The sequence below is a fragment of the Rissa tridactyla genome, chromosome 4, assembly GCF_028500815.1.
Source record: "Rissa tridactyla isolate bRisTri1 chromosome 4, bRisTri1.patW.cur.20221130, whole genome shotgun sequence".
Lineage (NCBI taxonomy): Eukaryota > Metazoa > Chordata > Aves > Charadriiformes > Laridae > Rissa > Rissa tridactyla.
In genome coordinates, this window is record NC_071469.1 from 73,426,680 (window position 1) to 73,450,075 (window position 23,396).

Genomic DNA, 23,396 nt, shown 5'->3' on the forward strand with positions numbered 1-23,396 from the left:
AGGGGAAGGGAGAGGGAGGGTCGGTGGGCCCGGGAGGATCCTCTCCCTCTCCCTTTCCTTCCCCTTCCCTCTTCCTCTCCTCCTTCTTCGCCTTCCCTCTCCCTCTTCCTCTCCCTTCCCCTCTCCTCTCCCTCTCCTTTCCTTTCCCTCTCTCTCCTTCCCTCTCCCTGTTCCTCTCCTTCCCCTCCTCCTCTCCTTCCCTTTCACAGAATCACGGAATCTTAGTGGTTGGAAGGGACCTCTGAGATCATCGAGTCCAACCACATTAAAAAAAAAAAAAACAAAAACAAACAAACCACAAAAAAAAAAAAAGCACCCACCTACTAAACTCCACACCCACAGCCCCCCACACAACACCCCACCACAAACCAATAATCTCGGGCACTAGAGCATGCCCTGAAGAGCCATGTCTACACGTTTCTTAAATACCTCCAGGGATGGTGACTCCACCACCTCCCTGGGCAGCCTGTTCCAGTGCCTGACCACTCTTTCAGTAAAGTAATTCTTCCTAATACCTAATCCTTCTCTAATCTTCCAATATCTATTCCTTCTCTTGCCTCCTCTTCTTCTCTTTCCCCTTCCCTTTCCCTCTTTCCCCTCCTCCTCTCCCTCTCTCTTGCCTCCTCTTCCTCTCTTTCCCCTTCCCTCTCCCTATTCCTCTCCTTCCCCATCTCCTCTCCTTCCCTTTCCCTCTCTTGCCTCCTCTTCCTCTCTTTCCCCTTCCCTCTTCCTCTCTCCTCTCCTTCCCCTTCCCTCTCCCCTTCCCTCTCCATCTTCCTCTCCCTCCCCTTCCCTCTCCTCTCCCTCCCGTGTTGAGCCGTGCAGGACACCAGCCCCGGGCTGTGATTACCACCCGTCCACTCTCCGCTGGCGCAGGATCCCAGCCCGGTCCCGCGCTGCCCCGGGTGCCTGGCGGCAGAGCCCCGACAGCCCCCTGCAGCCAGAGCCGCCCTTGGGTGACGGTGTTGCTCCCCCAGACCCTGCGGCGCATCCCCTACAGCCCCCCCGGCCACCCCTGGAGCCTAAAGAAGAGGCTCCGGTCCCACACGGCCCATGGCCCTGAGCTCCCGCCACGGGCACAGGGAACGACATGGACAAACTCTTGGAGGACGTGATTTTGAAAGCGGGTGCAGACACGGGCAGGGAAATGACTTTCCCCGAGGTGATGACCCCAGCTTGATCCAGCTCCCAGCTCCCACCGCTAAAGGCTGGACCCTGCAATGGGCCCAGCATCCCTGCGGGATCCATCCAGATAAGCAGGTTTGGATAAGCAAGGACACACTCTTGCGTAACAAACCGCCAAATTCGGGAGTAGTTAAAATGCCTCTTTATTAATATACAAACCTAGCAACATTTAAGCCAACCAAAACGTTAAATGAAATGAAGCACGGTATAAATACAGCATACGTAACAACATGGCCTCAGTGGAGAGCAGCAAACTCATCCCGACTTGTGCGCTTGGGGACAACCGCCCACGTGCTCCACCACGGGGTCCAGCAATCGGAGCAGCTTTGTCCCTCCTAAAACCCTCGGGGATCCAAAAGCGGCGGAGGCGAGAGCACCACTCCGCTCAGAAGCAGGCCACCCACCGTGAGGTTTTGCAGTTTGACACATCTACAACCCCGGAGCCCAAAGGGATTAATTAGAAAGCATCGCCCCTGCGCTGCTCGAGATGCTGGGGCGAGACCCTGCCAGGGGAGAGGGAGATGGCCGGAGTGGACGGGGAAGCACCCACTGAAGTCGCTCCTTGCTCTGTCCCACCTCAGCTACCTCCACCCCACGACATTCACAAGCATAAGGCACTAGAAAAAAAAAGAAATAGTTTTCACAGGTTCACACTTCAGTTGTTCTTAAAATTTCCGCATTAGCACACTTCCGACGTCCCCCCAGTCCTTTAAAATCTGGTCTCAGGAGACTGATAAAAGCACGAAGGGGCTTTGGAGAAGTAACTTGGTACACCTGATAACCAGAAGCGACGGTGAAGAAGGGACGTACTGGCGCAGTTCACAAGATGGCAGTCTCTGCTCAGACCTGCTCTGGGTACCTGTCCAAGCAGCCGGGAGTCCTTCTCCCACCGAGCCCAGGTCTCCTCTAAAACCAGCGACGGCGGGAGCACAGGTAGGACAGAGCGGAAAGTGGCAGAGAGAAAGCACGTTGTCTCAGGAGCGGTGGCAAGGGGTTGATCTGGGCCAGAAAGGGCTTTCCCCAATCCTTCCCGAGGATGCAGGAGACGCTACCGTGGGCCAGCTGCCTGGAAACAACCGCACTCACGGCGCAGACGCGCTCCTTTCCCCCAGGCACGGTTTGGGTCGCTCCTCCGGCAGAAGCACCTACCAAGCAGGGACGTGCCCTGCCACAAGCCTGACCACGAGGCGCAGGAGAACCCGGTGGTCAGGACTGCAGGGACGTTAGCCTGCCTCTGATTCTACTGGAAGAAGGGTGTAAGTGAAACCTGTCCCACTATGGGACAAGCGTTTGTAGCGTGGAAGAAACCTCAGGGGCGCTGTGGTGAACGGCGACGGCGCAGGACTTTTCTCCGCACACACAAAATGGATCACGCCCTCGCTGGGACGGCGCTGACAACTCCCAGGTACCCGCTCTGCTTGTAACGGGCGTCAAGCGTCCGCGCGGGAAGATCGGCTGCTACCGGCATTGACAAATCAATAAATATTCATGTGAACACTTTTCTCCGGTGCCTCTTTCATTATAATTTACCACTCCAGGGAGACACCTTATTCCAAACAGGCAATATCTCCAAACAAAGTAAACCAGCGCAGCGTGCCACACCTGCAAAGCAGCGCTTTGTTTTGTGCCGTAACGCAGCCGCCAGCCTGACACGGGGAAATCCAGGAGAGCTTGGAGACAAACGGGCGATGAGAAGTCTCCGAGCCGTCTCCACAAACGTTACGGGCAGCAGCAGATCCCCTCCGCTCCCACTTCTCCCGGCTCCTGCCGGCAAACGGCAGCTAGTAGAGCAGGGAAGCGCTCAAGCGGGGAATTTTGTTTCCTTTAATGCAACGGGACGCTCACAGAGTACTCTCCACCAGCCCAGGCTTCTTTAAAGAAAGAAGAAAAGCCATTACAGCAGGAGCAATATAGCGAATAAATCCATTTCGGGGGGGGGTAAGAAAAGGGAAGGTGGCAGCGCAGACAGCGGGACAGACACAAGAGCTCCCAAGCTCGTTTCATTTCGCTCAACAAAATTTCCAGCCTGAGTCAGCAGCAACAGCAGCTTCCCCCATCCCTAGGGCTCGCTCAAAAATATCTGCTGACGTTTGTGTCCACCTTGCGCGCTCAGCACCAGCTTTCCAGGAAGAAAAATCAAATGGCAGGCACACCATCAGTGCCCAAATACCTCACCTAAAGCTTTAAGGCATTTTACAAATATTTAAAGTGTTTGTTTTTTTTTTTTGTTCCTCAAGCGCAAAGTCTGCTCTTGCCGAGGGCTAGCGGCAGGCTACAACCGTAACATTTAAGGGAAGTTTAAAGTGCAGAGAAAATTTCCAAATGCTTTTAGGAGGCTGCTTGAAGTCATCTGATGACATGAACCCACTCCTTCCCCAAGTCCTCTTCCCCTGACTGAATGCTTTTTTTTTTTTTTGCTTTCCTTACAAATAAAAATCCAAACAATCAGCTAAGGAAAAGGTAGATTAAAACAGAAAAGCATCATGAAATGGACGGAAACTAACCCGACCAAGCATTATAATAAAATCGTTTGGGAAGACAAATCTGAAGGTTGCGAAGGTTTTGCTGGACGTTAGCAGCAGATAAGTGTTCTGTTTGAAATAAGAGCGACTTCTGCCGTTGCAAGCATCTTCCCCCCCCCCGCCCCCGCCAAACATCAAAACTACCGTGTTTTCATAGATTTCTTCCCAAAATGTGACCATTTTGGCTAGACTGTGGCGGAAGGACAAGGTTAGTGATGCCTTTAGTTAGGCAACACCTGGAAGAACGTGCCAGGAACAAGCGCTTGGAGCAACGTGGGGCTCACCGCCTCCTCCCTTATTCCCCGCCTCCTCCCTGCGGCACCGTTTCCTTCACCCCAACGAGACATGAGAGATGGAAAGGCGTGTCGGAAAACGAGTGTCACCACTGCTCTCGCCTCCTCGATAACGCTGTCCCGATTCCGCCCAGAGCCACTGCTGTCACTCGGCTCTAAGGTACAGAGGAAGGTGCTGCCGGAGCTGGGAATCAGGGCCGATCACCTCTCCAAGGCTGAGTTCACGCAATTAAGTAATGGGCAAAGGACAAAACTGCAATCACGCCTCTCCTTCCACCCTCAGCTCAGCCGCCCTGCCAGCCCCTTGCCAGTTTTTATTTCGCCATCCTTGCTCTCTGATGGGCAAAAGGAACTAACATGCTCCGTCGCCTGAGGAAGGAGATCAGGGAAGCGTTAAGGACAGTGAGAAAATCCTGGTGCAGAAAGAGGGAGTGTTAAATGATGGATTATACAGCGGCCACAAATCCCCTGGGAGTTCAGATGTCACTATCTGCACCATCTAAAAGCCGAAAAGCTTAAATCAACGCAAAGAGACAGACCTAGAGCCAACCTGGCTCCGAGGATGAAGCACCGGGTAGAACAAAGAGAAGAATCTCGTGCCGGAGAGGTCCTACAGCAGCACAGGCTGGATGTGGAGGTGTTGCAGGAACAGCAACGTGATCGGTGGCAGCCTGAATGCAAGAGCAGAAAGGAGGAAATCCAGGCTTTCACCGAGACTTGGAGATGCAGTGAAGTTTCACAGAGCCTCCCTTCTTTGCCACAAAATAATAAGAAGAAACTGTCCAACAAGGCACATCAAATCCCGACACTGGAGTCAGACGAAGAAAACAAGTGAGAGAAAACAAGAAACAAGTAAGCCTGGCAAAGACAGATGCGAAAATCACTGCAACACATCCTCCTGAAACAGAAAACATCACTCCTAATAGCTTTAATTGTATCCTCAGATTGTTAAATATGAACAATAAAGTCCTCCTTCTCTAATACCATTTTTATTCAAGCCTTTCAGCACTTGTTCAAGGATAAAACACAAGAACTTCAGAAAGGATGCAACAAGGGTAACCCACCGTAACACCTCTGGAACAAAATCATGTAATGGAAGAGGCTGCCCAGCAGGTGCCACCTCCCACACAGGTCCCCACACTACTCCGCGGACGACCCTGGGGCAAGCCAGCCCTTCCCAGCGTACAGGAACGCTGTACGTGGAGACGGATTCGCCACCCCCATGCCAGCAAACCCACCGAGACGCTGATTTCTGGGGGAAGAAAACAGAATCCCATGAGTGCCAAGCGCACGCCACCCACAGCCGCGTATCTTCCCACAGGCCACGCTTTCCTTAACACTTGTCACTGATGGGTAATAAGTTTATCCTAAAATGGGTTATGCTCAACCTATTTTAGCCAAAGAGATAAATGATTTTCTCACACCGAGCTCCAGTTAGCTTTCCTTCGAGTGGTTCTCTCGCAAAGTTGCCTGTAAGAGCAAAACCTACGGGACTCTTCCCAGTCTGGAAAGCAAGGCTCGGAGAATCGGTAACACCCCCGTGCGAGGTGCAGGAGCGCAGAAGGAGGCCGTGACCCCGCTTCGCTGCAGAGGAGGGGGATGCTATTTCAGTATTTCCCACCCAAGGTTCACAGTCTCTACCGCGCCACAAGAGAACGAACCGCCTTTCTCAGCAGAATGCATTTTAAGGCAGTTTTAAGGATGAGAATCCTTAAAAAAAAGTCCGCAGCTTCCAAGATCCGATTTCTAATTTTCTAATTTGAAGGTGTACTAAAGGTGGCAACTGATTTTGTTGTTCTTTTTTTAGGCACTCTACTTTCAGTCATCAGATAAAGGGATTAGAGTCTTACATCACCGTTTAATACCTCTGGAAGAAAACATGACACTGGAAGGACCTTCCTCAGTCTCAGTATCTACCACTATTTTAAAACACACGGTATTCAAGTTGGTGAAGGCGAACTATTCTTCAACATTCTAAGGTTAAAAATAGCTGCCAGAAATTAAATCGACTAAGTTTGAACAGCAGCAGAAGACTACAGGTTCGGATCTAAAACAAGAATCAGAATTCATGGCAGGGAAAGCCAGAGCTGCAAGACTGACAATTATCAAGCCACCTATCTCTAAGTCTCAACCAGCAAACATAACATCACAGAACGCGTTGCTATGTCTATCGACGTGATGGGAAATTATTTTCACTCTCTGTTTTTGGTACTGAAAAGTCAATAGACCTAGACATAACTAAGCAGACATAATGACAAGGGTGGCTCATAAAACACAGTTTTACTGTCAGAACTGCTGTGGGAAGAGACACTCGTACCACAAGTTGTCTGTGGAACTAACAGGCTCCTACAAATTAGGGAAAAGAAAAAATGATCAGGCGGAAGAATATAATCTGGCTGCAACTTAAATGCTACTTCAGGAACGAGTGGTTGGTCGAGGACAGCATGCAGCCGACTTTCTAGGGTGGTCTTAACTAGTTCTAACTCTGCAGAGAACAAACTGAATGGTTTGAGATAAAAACCTCTCTTCAGGAATTGTGTTAAGTACTTTAGCTCACCTCAGCTGTGTACTTTGTTTTCTCCTGAAGTACCTTGCATCACCAGTGACAACAAACAGTCAATAAACCCTAATCAGAAGGGCTGCTCTAAGACACATCCCAAGTACCACATACAAAACTCTTTCTTTGGTTGAACGTCTGTCTCCCTGGACAAGGAAGGCACAGCAACACCCCATAAAACCAACAGAGGGACCAAGGTCCTCCTTGGCACGCACATCCAGCATGGGAATAGTGGGATCGCAGCATCCCTCTACATGGGAAAGACACGCAAGAAGTGATTGGATTTTAAACTGCTATTAGATGCCTTATGAACCTTTCATTTAAGCAATTAATCCTCATACACCGGGCTAAGTTTTAATTCGGAGAGCAATAAGAGAGGAACTTGGAATAAATTACAATCTCCGCCTTCAACAGCCACGGAGGGTAATCTCAGCTGTGAGATCCCAAAAAGCTGTCCCTACTATGGCCACTGCATTTCAGAGACTGGGGAATTTCTGCATGTCAATTTGAAAGAAAGACTGAAATCCTTGAAGAGGTGACACACTGCAACGGAATTCACCGTTCAGAAAGAAGAGCATGCTCAAAGAAGTGACATCAACGTGCAACCTACTACACCACATGCTCAAATCCTTACTTCTCTTACACCCTTTCCTGACTCTCTTAGGTTTCGCAGCTTCTATATCTTGCTCTGACAACCTGTTTTAAGGTGTAAAGGTTTTGGACTTTCACCTTTGCTGCCTCAGGGCCATCCGACTCCTTTTGCGTGCTGAGAACACATGGATCATGAACTGGCAGACCACAGACTCGATTGAAGGTGTGACCTGAAGCAACTAAAATAGCAGAAAGCAAACTTCAGACAAGACCCAGGCACGGTTATGAGCTCATATTTACACTACTGATGCTCGCCATTTAACTGGAAAAGAAAGTGCCCAAAAAAGTGTTCTAGATCACAGAGAAAGTGTTCATCGTGGCTGACAGGCATCAGTGCAAGGTTGTGCCTGAACTCCAGAAAGATGCTGGAGCAGAAAGACCATAACGAGTATGCAGGTGGCAGAGGCATGGAAAACGTTTCACAGATGTTTTCCAAGTAAATAAAAGAGAATCTTTGCTTTTGATTGTGCTCACAATGGGAAGAAGAAAAAGAAGATATAAATGCGTGCAATTCAGCATCCCCCCCCTTCTTCACCATTTACCACCACTGTCCGGATAGGTGTATTTTGCCACAGGAAGAAGGGGCGAATCCCAGCTGCACTGTTTGAAGTGTTTGCGTGAGGAGCACGATGGCAAAGAGATTTGCTGAAGGAAAGCAAATTACAATCCCATTGCCACAATCCCTACACTCTCTCTAGCCAGTTCCTTCAGCTGAGGTACTACCAAGAGAGAGAAGTAAGAAGTGCAACAGATTTGAGGAGGAAAACAGAAGACAACTTCTCAAGTCTGGCAGGACCTGCTGAGATGCGCTCTCTCTCTCCGCCAGAAGAAAACCCAGTGTTTCTTGCGATACCGCCAGCACCACAGGTGAGACAAATGCTGGGTCTTTTCCTCTAATTTCAAAATAACCACAGGCAGCTAAAAACACAAGATGTTGTCCCCTCCTGCTGCTCGAGTTCCCCAAACCACCACAAGTTTTACATGAACCTTGCCAGACCACCTTCACCAAGTCACACGAACAAAGGAAAGTGAAAGAAAATCCCCAAAGAGACTGTACACTGTGCAGCTGAAACAGCAGCAGCATTTCAACGCTGCTATTAACATTAAACATTAACACCTGTCCTTGTTAGAAATCAGTATTTTTGCTGATAAAAAACCCCACCAAATCCCATTCCTTTACAGAAGTGAAACACACATGTTCATCTTCAATTACATTTATAGAAGGCCTTTTAGTTTCAGTGACCCCACGCAAAAAATCCAATCCCAACAACACCAAACTTACCAGCGCTACTGTCATCTCAATGATCTGACGATTAAATCTACTTGACTCCATGTTAGGGAGAAAAATAGTGGGCAAACAGGGGCAGTGACAGGCTGGACTACATCAAAACCCGTCTCTCGGTGCTGCTCACACAAGGCTATGTCTCGTGCCGGTGAGGTAGCTGATGGCTCTATTGCTGCGGGCATTGGCGCATCAATCCCTCTACAATGTGGTATGAAAAGAGCGGGGTGAGGTCACAGCCTTCGTCTGAACCACAGGCAGCAAATCCCTGCTGTCCCATGCCTTACGCTGGAGAGGAAGGGTGTAAGTCCTCAGGGCTTCACCCAAACCCTTCCCCTCGCCATGGTGGGGTTCGCTCCTACGCAGGCTTCCCACCGACTTCTGGATGCACGCTCAGCACTGCGCTTCATCCACTGGGGCACGGGGGAGCCTGGCAAGCAAAGGGGTTGAAGGAGGGAGACAGACAGGATGGGGGAACGCTTGAAAATTAAAGTTTTAAAATATACAAAATGTAACACACTGGAAAAAGTTTAAAAGTTGCAAGACAAGAAAAGGAAAGAAAGAAATATACGGGGTGAGAAGAAAGGATTGGAAGATGGTGGGAGAAGACTCCAGCTTGGGAAAAGGAGCGGGTGAGGCCTAGTCAGCGCTACTCCCTCTGGTAGCCACTCAGTTCCACCTCATCCTTGCGGCGACGGTGCGTGAAGAGGGAGCTGAAGGGGTAGAGCTTGGCTTTGGCCTGGAAGCGCTGCCCAGCAATGCCGATCTCGTACTCGCCCTGGTTGATGAAGTCAGTCGTCACCACCAGCTCTTCCCCTGTCTTCTCGTCGAAGTGGTGCACAAAGCCGAGGCAGACGTGACGCTCCAGGCTGTAGCTGTAGGCACTGCTGGTGGTCTTGCCCACGTAGCGGCCGTTGCGGAAAATGGGCTCCCCCCACCAGGGCCAGAGGTCCGTATCTGTGTCATGGTCCTCCAGAATGAACATGGTAAAGCGCTTGTACACACCGTTCTGCTTCTGTTCCAACAGCGCTTCCTGGCCAACAAACTGCATTCCCTGGGGAGAAAAAGAAAGTATCAGCTGACGAAGGGAACGTGAACTGCAGCAGCTGCTGAGTTTCAGCAGACAAGCTTACCGACACAAGGTGAATTTGAGCTTGCAACTCATGCCCAAGACAGGCTCCTTCTATAGGCAAGAAGCCCAGCTCAGACAGAAGCTTTCCTGTCATGTTTCTTGTCTCAGACATCAAAAGACAGAAAAATATTTGTGAAGCGGGCTTTTAAAAAATCCATTCTAATTTTCACTGTAATGAAAACACGTCATCATTCTACTTTTTGCCATTTTTCTGGTTCAGGAAGTCTACCATGTTTTATAAACCAGAGGGAAACTGTAACAGCATACAAAATTTGTGTTCCTAATCACTACATCCCCTTCTCTAAATTATTTCATACAAGCATTTGTTTTGGCTCCTGCAAAGATGCAAGAAAAAAGGCAACAAGCAAGTGACAGAGATGGATGGCACCTGCCACCACAACAAACAGGATTAACTCTTATGCACTTTTATGCTTTAATAAAAATAGAGGACTGCCCTGTTTTAGTAAAAACAGAGAACACCTGTTCTTGGCACCTATCCTCATATTTAACTTCATTAAATGCCACCTGGTGCACAGGCTGGCTTTTGCTTCATCAGACTGGGAAAACAGCTGGGAGAAACGTGAACGTTTCGGAACTGCAATACAAACTGCACACGGTTCCGTCAAAAACCCAATATATCTACCCACTTGGATGGCAAAGTGGCAGCCCTTGGATGCCACTTGGATGCAGTCCTTTCCCTTCAGTACTGCTCTCCCACCCACCCCTGCTGCAACAGCAGACCCCACTACAGGAGGTGATTTCGGTTTTCCACTGTACCTTTTCCAGCTTGACCTGGAACTCGCGTCCACACTCCATAGGAGTGGTAAAGGCATCCAGATCTTGCCCCCAGAAGGCAAAGAACTTCTCGATGCGCAGGCTGCGGAGCGCGTAATAACCGGCGTTCCGAATCCCGTACTTCTGTCCCATGTTCATCACCTCGTTGTACACGTGAAGGGCGTACTGCAAAGGAAGGGGGCAACACAAAGCTGCCGACAAGCACCAGGGGAGAGCAACAGCACCTGACCCACCACCAGGGACGTTCCTGGGCCCTGCCTCCGGAGCACAAGAGGTCTGCCCGACTAGAATGAGATACAAAGCAGGGAAACTCCCCCTGGTGCCTGCAGGCAGCTTTTACATGGTACAGACCAGACACAGCATTGCCCTGAGTCAACTCGGAAAGTGCTTCTGATTATGCATGCAAGCAACCGCTTTAATTAGCTAAGGCTCCAGTGTACTCTTACCTCTATGGGGATATAAAGCATGAATCCAGGTTCCCCTGTGTGAGTGATGCTCATCACACGGATGCCATTAGCGTAGCCCACACTCATCTCCTGCAGAATCAGAGGGGGTGAAATCATCCAAACTGGAACACAGCACAGAGATCCGGAGGGAGCGCAACGCATACCGCAAACCACCCTGGCCAGCCCTCTCCCCTTCCTCGCTGCAGTTCACCACCGGCACATACTTGTGAGGAGCTTAAATTTAAAAATTCAAATAGTGATACCACATTATCCAGCCTTCTTGATCGCTTCGTGACGCTTGGCAGTAAGCCTTGGAACTAGGTCAGGAAAGGTTTGTGTTCTAGATACAAACCAGAGGTTGAATGGCAGCTATCTGCTCAGCCTTTTAACATGACAGGAGACAATGACTCCTGAGACACCGATCCCAGCCCCCCTCTGACTGACAGCTTCACAACCGGTTGTATGAAATATGCCAAGATATCAAATGGCACCGAGCCTACAGCAAGTGGAATATTGAAAAAAAATCTGTATATTTGCCTATATATTTAGCAGGCAGAGGCCCAAGAGAAGTAGTTAACAGAGCGAGCCTAGTTGGGTACATTACCAACCTAGCTCAGTAACTGCTCAGTAAATCTTTATGTACATCTAACTTCCCTCCAACTACCCAAAACATCATCCTTCCCCTGCTTCCACACACGCTTCAAAAAACCTAGCAGGGCGAGGAGGAAGGAAGTACGGTCACTCACCTTGCAAAAGAGAGAGGGAAAGTGTTCTGGAGTTATCGGGGCGTAAGACAACTCTGACAAGACATCCACAGCACGAGGGCCGATCAGATTGAGAGCTGAAGAGGGGAAGAGAACAATATTAGGATGAGACTGGAGAGGTCTTGCCTGGTGTTTAACTTGCATATGCCCCAATTTCTGAAGTCTTAGTGTTTATTGAACTAACAGGTACATTTACATTTAAGAATGGAGAAAAGAGTCTTTAAACTCTCTCTCCTGACAGTCCACAGGCAAGGAAAGCTGTCTGCCAGCTCACGGCTTGCTAAAACGAAGTCTCTGAATTGCTGGTTTCATCCAACTGTTTGGAAAGGAGACCCAGCCACCGCTCCAGACATCTTAAACAACTGGCATGCAGCACAAGACACTATTTGGGATTCCAGGCTGAATAAGGAGCTCTGCTTTCAGTGATTTCTTACCCGTGTACTTCCAGGTCACGTCTTCCATGGTCAGGTTGCTGTCATCGGGCAAGCGGTTCTTCAGCCAGGCCCAGCAATGGACTTGTTGGTCAGTAGGGGAAATCATGAAGAAGCTGGAACAGACAAATTGAACCCAAGAAACAATGAACGGAGAGCCAGAAGATGATTCGGTTCATTCTTTGTCCACGAACTACTGGAGCCATTCAGCAGCTTCCAAGCTAACGGGAGACCAAAACAAGCTGGTTTGGGAAAACCACAGCTAAAGTCTCTGGATCAATGCCATCGCCATCTGTCAGGACAAGAAACCCCAGTCTTCAGGCATTAGCAGTAGGCTGGTGACAAGGAGTGACTGGAAGCGGAACACGGGCAGTTCTACAGAAAGTTCACAGATATCTCATAAGTCACAATCATTCTGCAGAAGGTATGTGCAGCTCTTCACCACCAGTGATTCTGTCTGCTCCGACAGTCAGAAGAGTGCTCGCTTCACACAGCCATTTCTTGTTTCAGCAAAAGGCTTTTCACACACAATGGTGGTTATTATTAACAGTTTCCAAAAACAGAACTCCACTTGACATGTGAAAATGAGCTACTTGTCGTCTAAGTCTCTTTCATCCAAAGCGCGAGTTGAAGTACATTATTGACAGAGATAACATCTGCAGAAACGACTAGGCAAGGAGGAAAGCTACTGGTTTCACACAGAGAAGGACAATACTTTCCAGCAATACGGGAATGCAGACAGAAGAGGAAGAGAAAGAAAAGCTGTTTCTAACTGAAAGAGCAGCAAAGAAGAATGCTTTCACACCAGTACAATGAAAGCACACATAGAAAACAGTCCAGAGAAATAAAACCAACATTCAGCTGACACATGCCCATGAAGAAGTTTTTAAAAATGAGAAAGTTTATTTATTAAAAGCAAAAGAGAGACCAAACTGTTGAGTCTGAAGACGAGATCCTGTGATCGTGTCAGCTTGCACCAGAGAGCACAAAAAAGAATGAGGGACTGCAGAGCTGAGAATTAGAGCACCCACACTGCACTGAAAGCTGAAATAATCACAAACTAGTATTTTCAGCATGCAATACCAGTGAGGAGATTGGTCAGGAGCCAATGAGGAACCATTTGGTTTGTACTTTAAATGATTACCTAAATTAATAAACTCTAATGACTGCTAAAAACAATTTGTATTTCAATTGAGAAATTTAACATCTGAAGGCCTAACATTTTGTGTTCATCTGCAGTCCCAGAAAAAGGCGTATTTTCCCCAACATTCATGAATTCAGGAGCTCCCTTTTGTTTGGGTTACTGATTTAGGAATATAAGTGGAGAACTGCAACTTTTCTTTTTAGTTTAGAGTGGTGGAAAAAAGCTTATGATCTTCATTAAGAGGTTCTGAAAGGCTGTGACACCCGAAGGGTGATGGATAAAGACGGTGTCTGCACACCTACCTGCGTTTGCTCAGCCGTGCTATGCTGCAGTCATTCTCATAACCTCCTTTCTCATTAAGCATGCCCGTATGCACAACGTGCCCAACTGGCACATCCAGGTCATTTGAAAAGAGATACTGCAGACTCTCCAGGGCCTGGTCTCCTGTGGACTACGGGAATGGAAAGGGAGAGAACGTCAGACAAGCTATCTGAGCAACACAAATCCACTGGGGCAGCTGAAGATCCCGTCAACGTCCTGGCCCAAATTCCTTCAATTCGTAGTGATGGTGACACTGATGTCTCAAGCGTAACAGGATACAATGGTGACATAGTGCCGGAGGTCAAATTCTATTTACAGACTAAGCTGGTATTTCTCTAAACTGGGCCTTCCATAGAAAAAAAAGCAATCTATGCTAGATATCGTGGTACAACCTGAATTTGGTCACACAGCTTGACTTCCTCTATCTCCACTCAGACAGAATTTTGCAAAAGCAGTCAATAAGAAACTAAAGGCCACCTTTACCAGGCTGATGCTTTGTCACTTCCCAGCTACTTACGCTTATTTCAAACTTGGTAAAAGACGACATGTCGATGACACAAACTGCTTCCTTACAGCACTTGACTTCGGAACCCACGATATCAAACCAGTCGGGTTTGTAAAAGGTCTTGCTCTGATCCAAATCCAGCAGATCTAATGTAAAGAAGAATCAAAAGGACAAATCATAAACGTAAAAATTCATGAACTAAGATCTTACACAGACCAATAGGGATGCAGTAGGCAGAGGAAAATACGATCTCACCTTTCCCAGGTGGGACAAAATACTTGACTCTCTCAAATCCATGCTTCTCCATCCACCTCGCTCCCTGGGCATCCAGACGATCGTACAGCGGTGAAGTTCGCAGCTGTCTGCCGGTCTGGAAATCCCAGCGGGGAACTTTCAGATCACACATGAGGGCTGCAACAGCCACAAAGATGCGCCATTAGGCAAAGTGATTACTTAAAATTTTCTTCCAGATCATCAATAAACACACTTACTAATACCTGAACGATTAATGAAATTCCCTCCAAACAGTTCTGATCTTCCTTTTCTGTTTTTGAAAATCAACAAATCTATTTTGATCCGTTTATAGCTATTCAAAAGCAGCGTAACAATATTTGCACAGAACGGCTATATTTATAGATACGTATGGTCTCATGACAATACTGTCAAGATAACAAACACCTCTCTATTTTTCAGGAAGTCATGTTGACTAGCATTAATTACGTATGATTCTTCCCTGACAGTGCACTGTATCAGCCACTTATCATTTTGACAATAGTAATGCTGGGGTAGGCAGCCCACAGCTATGAGGATCATCCAATTTACCTTTTAAATATTGTCAGTTCAGCCTTTTCTAATTATTGCAGCTTTTCCAAATGGCTCCTACACCTTTTCAGCCAAAACAGAATATTCTTACTTAGAAAACAAGTTACCTTAATAAGCGTTTAGCACCCTCCCTGGTTACCAGCGGGGAGTAATAACTCAAAGGATGCTTGAATATTTCTTTATAAATGTGAAGTTTCTACGTAGGTCATAAATGCTTAAAACTGAAGATGAGCTGAATATTTCTTAATGAACACTTTGATCGGTTTTGCCTCAGAGCTAATGATTTAATGATTTTAATTGGCATTATCTGGTATTGGTACTCCTGAAAGAGTGGGTAGAGGGAAAATAGATTAGAATGGGAACCTAACACCGCAGAAACTGAATACAGTACTTATCTTGTAGAAACTAAGAGTGATTCTGTAGCTATCAGAATTGAGATTTGTATTGAAAAGCAACTGCTGGATACTGCCAAGAGTATAGTGATTTTGCTGGGAGGAAGTCAAAGCATAAGGTTTTTATTTCCTGGATACAGCAGGGCTAAGAGGTTCACCCAACTCTTCTGCTTTCAGCCAAACACATGTTTTCAGTTTAGACTTGGTATTCAAGTAATCGTTCCTGTTTTGCAACTTGTACACTTCACACTTTTATTTGAAACTTGAAAAGAAGTCGTCCTCATTATCTCGGGACAGATAATCAAACAATAGCAGGAAATTAAGTATGGCTTTAGACAGGAACTATGACATCTCAAGTCTATTCTGCAAGGTATTTATTGCAAATTCTGACAGGAGAAAGCAGAATATGTCTAGGAAGACTTCCTGAATGATGCAAGTATAACTGGATCACATACTCCTAAGATGGAATTGATGGTATTTCCACACTGTAATGATGTGCAAAGAGTAACAACATTTGAGACAGCGTAATATTCCCAGTTAAGACCTTGGCATTGTTTTATTAGGCTGGCGTCCTACAAATATATGCACAAATTTCCCCATACCAGAGGCGTAGCACAGAAATAGGAGAGAGCACGGTACCAACAGCATTTTTTTAAGAAAAGTTCAGAAGAAAAAAAAAACAAACCCATTCTTTCCTTTCTCCTGGCAGGAGCCTGTATTGCCACAAAGGAGGCCAGGAGGGAGGAAAATGGTTCTCAGAGTGATGAGAGAGGAGCCACAGTGCAGCAAAGAGGAAAATGTGGGACATCCTGGCCAGCACTGAACGCAGAGATCTCACTTACGCATTACTTCCATCACACGGTGACGGAGGAAAGTGCGACTGCTCTGAAGGGTACCAAAACGTTTTAGATCCAGAGGCCAGACATTTTCTGAGGGATACCCATTTACCATCCACTCTGCCAGGTACCTGATGGAATGAGGAAAGAAAGATTTGAGATATCAGCCAACGTCTTAAGGGAAAGAGCCTAGCTTTGAAGTCAGAAGCAAGGCAATTTGGAGACAAGAACTTCTTGCAGTAGGGAGAGAGAAGACAACTAACACGGTGTTCTAAAGAATCTGGAAGGTTTCTCTTTATAAAACCCATCCACCGGATTTCCAAATCATTAATTTCCCACTAGGATGAAACATACAGGGCAGCAGGAAGTTAAGGGCACATAAACGAAGCCAGAGCTTGGAGAGGTAGCCTGGCTGACACTGCGTCAAGTCCTTGGGCTACGCTAGAGGAGGAGGAGCCGAGTATGTTTAGGTTGGAGTTAGGAGGCTGACTGCGTTGTCATCGTTCAGTGCCTGGTGTCGGCTCAGCCACAAACCATCAGTGACAGCATTCATTTCAGCACGAGGTGCCAGCCAAGTTATGTTTAGCTACACTTCTAGCAGTGAAGGAGGAAGGCATGCTCCAGAGCTAAAGGACAAAGGCAGCTCAGACCAAAGCAGAGCAGAAGGATCTGTTCACAGTCAGTAAACAGAAAAACGAAGGGGTTTGAGACTGATCATTACCAGTTACACTAGCAAGCTAAGCTGCTTATCTTGAGGCTGTAGCAACAAACGGACAAACAGTGCTTTCACCTTCAGAAATTATTTTGATTCTTAGAGAACCTCTCTGCAAGGATTCTCTATATCTTACATGACAAAGGAAAAAAAATCATGAGTTGCTTCCCTGGTGAGTTAATTAGACAACGGACAGCAACTAGTGGAGACAAATGCAGACACTAACACCTGCCATGAAAAATGAGCAGCTTGTTAAGAAGACTGTATGGCAGAAGGGATGCTGGGTTGCCAAAACCAAACGGCAATCAGAGGGAGTGACGATCATTCTGCAAGCAGCTTAGCTGCTGGGATCGCACTTATATGCCTGTCAAAGTATTTGCATTAACACAGGAACTGGATTTTACTGGGAAACGATTCCATCCCAAGCTCACTGGGATGAGTCAGTGAGCAGTCTTTACCAGTACTGGCAGCACTGGCATCACATACGCAGTGCTTCGTCTGCATCAGATTCTCTCTGCTTTCAGAGAAATTCCCTGCTGTGTCAACTTGAACGATCTAAGGACTTCAATCACATAATGAATTAAAGGGGATCCTGGAGTACAGAAGACAAGGGAATATATGCTTTGCTAAGCTTTTATCTCTTCCTGGTAGATGTAAAAATCAGACCAGTTAACTCAAAGGAAGCTTACTTGATACCCAGCAGGCTGCTGATCACTGAGATGTGATGCCTGAGGAGAGGTGTGCAGGACAGGAGGAGAGCCCAACACAGATTTGGAATACATACAGGAGAACATACTCAGAGCACGGCAACTGCTCCTCTCCTTCACTCAAGTTGGGAAGGGAAGAGGAGTCTTTGTCAGAGCAGAGGTGATAAATACTGTCCAGAACGTATTCTACACAGAAGAATCTCCTGAGCACTGTCTCTTTCCTTGGTGAAAACCCTACTTACACACGTAACACTGATAAACCACTTACTTGCCTGCTCCCCCACCATATGAGATACCAGCTGAGTTCATGCCAGCCAGAACAAAGTAGCCCCGCACGGTGGGTGACTCTCCCATGATGCACCGCATATCTGGCGTGAAGGACTCCGGGCAATTCACCAACTGCATGATCTGCAGAGCCTCCAAATCCGGCATCCTGCGCAGAAGGGCACTGAGAAGCGGCTCTAGGACCCAAGACAAAGGGAACAAAAAAAGAAAGACAAAAAGTCACAGCCTTCAGTCTCGACGGGTTTCAGCTACTTTGCCTTCAACCTGGACAGCACGACAGAAGCATGCTGTTATCTGAAAAGATGCAAGCTGTTTCCACGTTTCGATACAGTCGCAGGATAAACCGGTTTACCTGCTGGAATCAAACTACTCGAAATGGATCACACAGCATACCATAAAAGCAGCCATACTGATCCAGACCGAGAGCCCAGTGCTGTGTTTTCAACAGTGCAAGAGCGTGTTCAGTTTTGTTAGGGAAAACAACAGGAACAGACATCAGATACTTGGTGAGGAATAAGAACAGGCAAATCTACATGATGCTTGTCCCATGCAATCTGCCAGCCTCCACTTAGCAGATTTCCTAAAAAAATCTGATATGTTTTCCTGATTTAGTAACCCCTAAATCAATCTCTCTTCTAAGTACTTGACCAGTCTTCCCGAAACTCATGAAAACATCCTACAGACTCTGACAAAGAATTCCACATACTTAGTATTTGTTGCATGAGGAATCAGCTCCTTTCATTTTGAAATTCACCCTCAATTAACTTTTTTTGATGCCTCCCAGTTGGCATAATAGAAGAGGCAGTGAACAGGAGATCCCCACCTATCCTTGTCCATCTCATTCAAGATTTCATAGACCTCTGTTTATTTCCCTTCGGTCACCTCTTTTTCCCAGCCCACTCAGACATTCCTCGCTTGGAAACTGTTCCAAGCTTTGATCAGCCTCTTGCTGCTCCTTTACCAGGCCTTCTCCAGTCACACGATACCCTCTGGAGCCCGGCAGCCCAGAACAACACCTACTATCTGGCAAACCGAGGATTTAGTGTCGCGTAATAATTGTATTTTCTGCTCCTTTCCTAATAATTCCTAACTTGTCTTTTGCTTTGACTGCTACTGAGCTGATGTCTTCACAGAACTAATACAACCCCAAGGTCAGGTCAAAGCCCACCATTTTGTATGGTGAAAATAAGATCATCCCCCCACACCCCCCTGCACTTGCGTCACTTCACATTTATCCTCATTGAATTTCCTTGCTACTTCATTGCCCAGTCACGCTGGAAAGGTCCTTCGGCAATTCTTCACAGTCCAACATTTGAGAGCGTTATAAAGGGATAAGCTATCTATTTTGTTTTCCTTGTCCAGAAGTTACCTCTGCATTGCACTCCAGATAAAAACCCTCAAGATTCAGCACTAATAACACTCCTCAGCTTTACATGCAAGCAGTGAAATAATCAGATTTCACATTACCTGAGAAGTTACCAACAGAAACAGTCTTTCTGACCTGCTCTTTTCCTTCCCCCTCTCATGCATTTGAATTCCAGAGTGACAGCCTGTAGTTACAGACTTTTTTTTCTTATTGATAAAAAGAGGGATCAGTGTTAGATTTGTTCTCGTATCCAGCCCAACATTTAAGCAACTGTACAGGCTATTTTAAAATCAAAAGGCGTTCCAACCAAAGAGATCAAAGCCGTAATGGAAGAGCTCAAACCAGAGGAACTGCAGCCCTAGAAAAGGATCAAATATTGGCTGAGTAAGCTCTGACTCTGCCCAACTGTTCGGTACATTTGAACTGATAAAAGGGTAATGCTGAGACAGTGCATGCAGTTGCTTCCGAAACTTGGGCAATTCGTGGGTGCCAGCAAGCAGTGCTTTTTCATAGCAGCAGTACCTTGAACACAAAAAAGGAAGCGGGTGCAGAGCCTGAGCAACTCATTAGTGAGGCTAATATCTCCGAGCAAGTCTGTAGGCATCTACAGATCTAAAAGCCTTTAGCATATGCCAGCACAAAACTGCACCCCATCCCGGCTCCACCCCCTGGAGTTTCAACTTTTATGGTATCAATACGGTATCTCACAGAAATGAAAGCAGAATTAATCAATTTAACCCGGGGAGTAACTGGAAGAACATACTACCACTGCAGAAAGAAATCAGTGAAAGCCCATCCGTGCCTACAGTCACACGCAGAGGCATGCGCATTCACGAGGGGCGCAAAGACCTCTGTCACAAGGGAAAGCTGAATCCCTGAAAAAAAGGCAAATTTGAAGATGCGAGGGCACCACACACAAACTCACTAGGCACAAAAGAGGGAAGAAAAAAAAAAAAAGGAAGGAACTCATAGACTATGCCATGTTCTTTCCTACAGAAAGAGCCCTCTATGTAAACCTGTATACGGAATATAAAAACAGAATCAAATAAAACAGGAAGAGAAAGACAGAATGTTTGGAATACTGTCAATGATGGGATGAAGTCTGGGAAGCAACAATACTAAGTTCTGTCCGCACAGCAACCGCCCCCGATGGAAACGCACTTGGCAGTCATTGCTGAAGAGAGCCGCAGAAACAAAATACCACGGCTACGTGGCAGGTCAACAGTGCCCATCCACAGCGTCACAGGAGGAGCAGCATGTGGCACTGACATTCAAATCCCAAATGAAATGGAAGAACAGGCTTAGAAAGTTTATGTAGTATCTCCCTGCAGAGGAAATTAATATATGCTGAGGGATAGCGGGTGTTCTTAAACGCTACACAGGTATCAATGTAGTCCTTGGTAAAGGGGTTTTTACACAAATTACTGACAAATGAATTTTTGAATTAATTTGAGAGAACGTTCATCTTTCCCACGCCTTTCAGGTAAAAGCTAGACAGTCAACAACAGCCTGCATTGCTGCTAACTCGGGCTTCTGCTGAAGCCGTGCAGTTCATTGCTGTGGGAATCTTTCCTCCTCCTCAACATACCAAAATGATCCCAGTCTTCTTGAAGGTTCTGAATCTCCAGCTGGTTCCGTCCCTCCGTGAAGAGAGGTTTGGGGTTTTTCTCAAAGCCTCCTGAGAGGATGCCACCTTGCCAGTTGCGTATGTAGATCCTGCCATCTGGGTCTACAATAGCTGCAAAGGAAAGAAAAGAGGTGGGAAGGGAATTGAGAGAAAGGGTGGCTGTCTCAGGCTGTCGTTCCACAAACACCAACGACAGGGTCTGGTGACGGGCTGGGCCAAGCTAGCGGCCCCCTGACATGAGAAGGGACAGTCTCGGTCCCCCAGCCCCACACTTTCACACGTGGTTCTCACGTGACGCCTTGGTGAGCCAGTTTAGGTTACTAAACCAGCATTAACTCCCACCACAACCACACACGTTAACTTTTGGGCAGTGCAGTAAACCGAACTGCAGAGCACCCAAGCCAGCAGGAGAGTGTTACCAGGAGTTGGAGGACACATGAGGGAGTCAGATCCCTTTCGGCACTTAGTTCCACTGGAACTGTACCCGAGATCAGACCTTCCACCATGAGATCTCCTGCCCTTCCCCCTCTTTCTCTTCCTATATCAAGAACAGTTGATTTTAATGGGGATGCGGCACTGATCCAGTTAGCTCCAGGCCACCAGCACAAAGAAGGTGGGCAGCACTGGGGTGAGGACAAGCAGCCAGGTCTGGATTGCGTCTTCCAGTGGTAGAGTCAGCTTGAAGCATTTATGATACTCCACCTCACACGTTCCATAGCACTTTTTTCCACGTACAGAAAAGCTGTGAATATATATATATACACACACGTGTGTGTGAATATATATATATACACACACACACCCCACACACATTTTTTTTTAATTACTCAGTCAAGTAAAAGTGAAGCACTTGGGGACTCTGATCAGAGCCAAATTCCCTGGAGACTCTATACATTACTCTCTAGAAGCAAAAACTGTTGCTAAAGACTTAGAGTAAATAAGCAAAACTTTCTACTTCCCAACCACAGTTTTCAAACGCAAGGACTTTTTTTTTTTTTTTTTTTTTTTTTTTTTTTTAAGAGATCCAGAAGCCAGAACACGGGGGAGGAGCAATTACCTCAAGTGTTTGGTTGCCCCTACAGCTCATAGACATGTAAATGCCATTGTTAAGCCTTAGCTTCAGTTGGAGGAAAGGAATAGATGGGCCATTTGGGGACAGCAGCCTGCAAGGAAAACATAGTGCCAAGGCTAGCACCCTCTCCAGCTCACAAATGCAACAATCCAAGTCTCAGACACACCTACTAGTCAAGGTCATTCTCCTGCTAAGATAAACAACTCTGAAAATCAATTTCTGCAGCGAAAGCAAAGAGATTCTACCCCTGAAAGAGGATATTCAGAGCAACTCAGCTAGAATGAACTTCCCAATCCCAAATGAGCTGAGAACTGACAGCCCGTAGTTGGCCTTTGTCATAAACTACACGTCGCCTTGGAAAGGCTGATATAATTTACCAGGAAAAGCGAGGTAGAGCTGAAGAATCCTTACTTGGTAAGTTGCTTGCCAGAGGTTCCTTCAAAGGATGTGTCAGGAGGTAGAAGTGTTCACAGGCATGGAGTGGGATATTGACTGGTTCCTCCCCAGAGTGGCCCAGCTCATAGGCCCACTGAAATAAAAAAGGGCATGTCAGAATGCAAAATAAATAAAAACCCCCTATCTATCTCCAATAAAAATAGTCAGGACAAAAGCACAGGTCCTCTCTGTGGGTTTGCTTTCATCAAAGACCAAGTAAGATTTGGTTCAGTCCCCCGAGACCTTAAACATACACTTCTTTTTTTTTTCAATCTTTTCATAGAAGTTGAGCTGTTCAGGACAAAAATTGTTTTTGTGTTCCTCACATAAGATATAGAAAAGGGGGGCCCTGACTCAAGACTAAGAAGTATCAACTCAAAATACAAAAGCAAATTAAGATCTGTACACCAAAGTCAACACTAGCCTCTAGATGCAGAATAGTCAGGATTTAGGTGCCCGTATTGCTGACTCCACACTAACAAGACAGCCAGCACAAGCTGAGAAACAGCAATTGGCAGATGTATTTTCAGGCCAGAGAAGACATGACACTAAGAAAAATAACCAAAAAAAAAAAAGGAACTTTCAGCGTGCGTGAGAGAGAGGGAAAGGATAAAGAAAGGCTTAACTGTCTCACTAAGAGCCAAAGCCAAATTCATCCTGTCAGAAGGGCGCACCCCCAGGACAGAGACCACGGGCAGAGCTGCACCAACGAGCTGCAGGGTGCTCCTCAGCAGGGTGACGTCCAGTCTTCGGTGCCAAGCAAACAGCAAGCACCGCTTTCCTCCTTCACATCCCTGCTGGTCTAAGCAGCTGAATAACATGACTTTGATCTACTCCAGTAAGCCAAGCAAGAGCACAAACGTAAAACAATAAAAAGGGAAAACAAGCAAAAAAAAAAAAACCCTGAGGAAAGCGCACGTGTTCTTAACCAAAGGAAAAAAAGAAAGAAAAATTTTAATAATTCAACCTGGCCAGCACAGTTGACGAAGTATTGGCACTGAATCTGTCCTCTGTCGGTCTCAACTCCAGTCACACGACCCTTCTGGATCGAGACATGACTGACACTCGTCCGTTCATGAATCTGGACACCTGAAGAGGACAGAAGAAAGTCAGT

General features: G+C 46.8%; 1 protein-coding gene across 5 annotated transcripts in view; it reads right to left on the reverse strand.

Moving 5' to 3' along the window:
* Nucleotides 1–1,312: 1,312 nt before the first annotated feature.
* Nucleotides 1,313–23,396, reverse strand: part of PDPR (pyruvate dehydrogenase phosphatase regulatory subunit) — a 28,050-nt gene continuing 5,966 nt past the window's right edge. For 4 of the 5 annotated variants that reach the window (XM_054199448.1, XM_054199447.1, XM_054199449.1 and 1 more), the window contains 13 exons: nt 23,250–23,371; nt 22,259–22,376; nt 20,737–20,886; nt 17,766–17,958; nt 16,085–16,209; nt 14,284–14,439; nt 14,041–14,174; nt 13,505–13,653; nt 12,062–12,174; nt 11,610–11,704; nt 10,864–10,953; nt 10,400–10,582; nt 1,313–9,544 (listed from right to left, as the gene is read on the reverse strand). In XM_054199448.1, coding sequence (XP_054055423.1) covers nt 9,140–9,544; nt 10,400–10,582; nt 10,864–10,953; nt 11,610–11,704; nt 12,062–12,174; nt 13,505–13,653; nt 14,041–14,174; nt 14,284–14,439; nt 16,085–16,209; nt 17,766–17,958; nt 20,737–20,886; nt 22,259–22,376; nt 23,250–23,371 — 2,033 coding nt within the window. In that variant the 3' untranslated portion in view covers nt 1,313–9,139. The remainder of the gene's footprint in view (nt 9,545–10,399; nt 10,583–10,863; nt 10,954–11,609; nt 11,705–12,061; nt 12,175–13,504; nt 13,654–14,040; nt 14,175–14,283; nt 14,440–16,084; nt 16,210–17,765; nt 17,959–20,736; nt 20,887–22,258; nt 22,377–23,249; nt 23,372–23,396) is intronic. The other variant, XR_008466085.1, reaches the window with a different exon arrangement.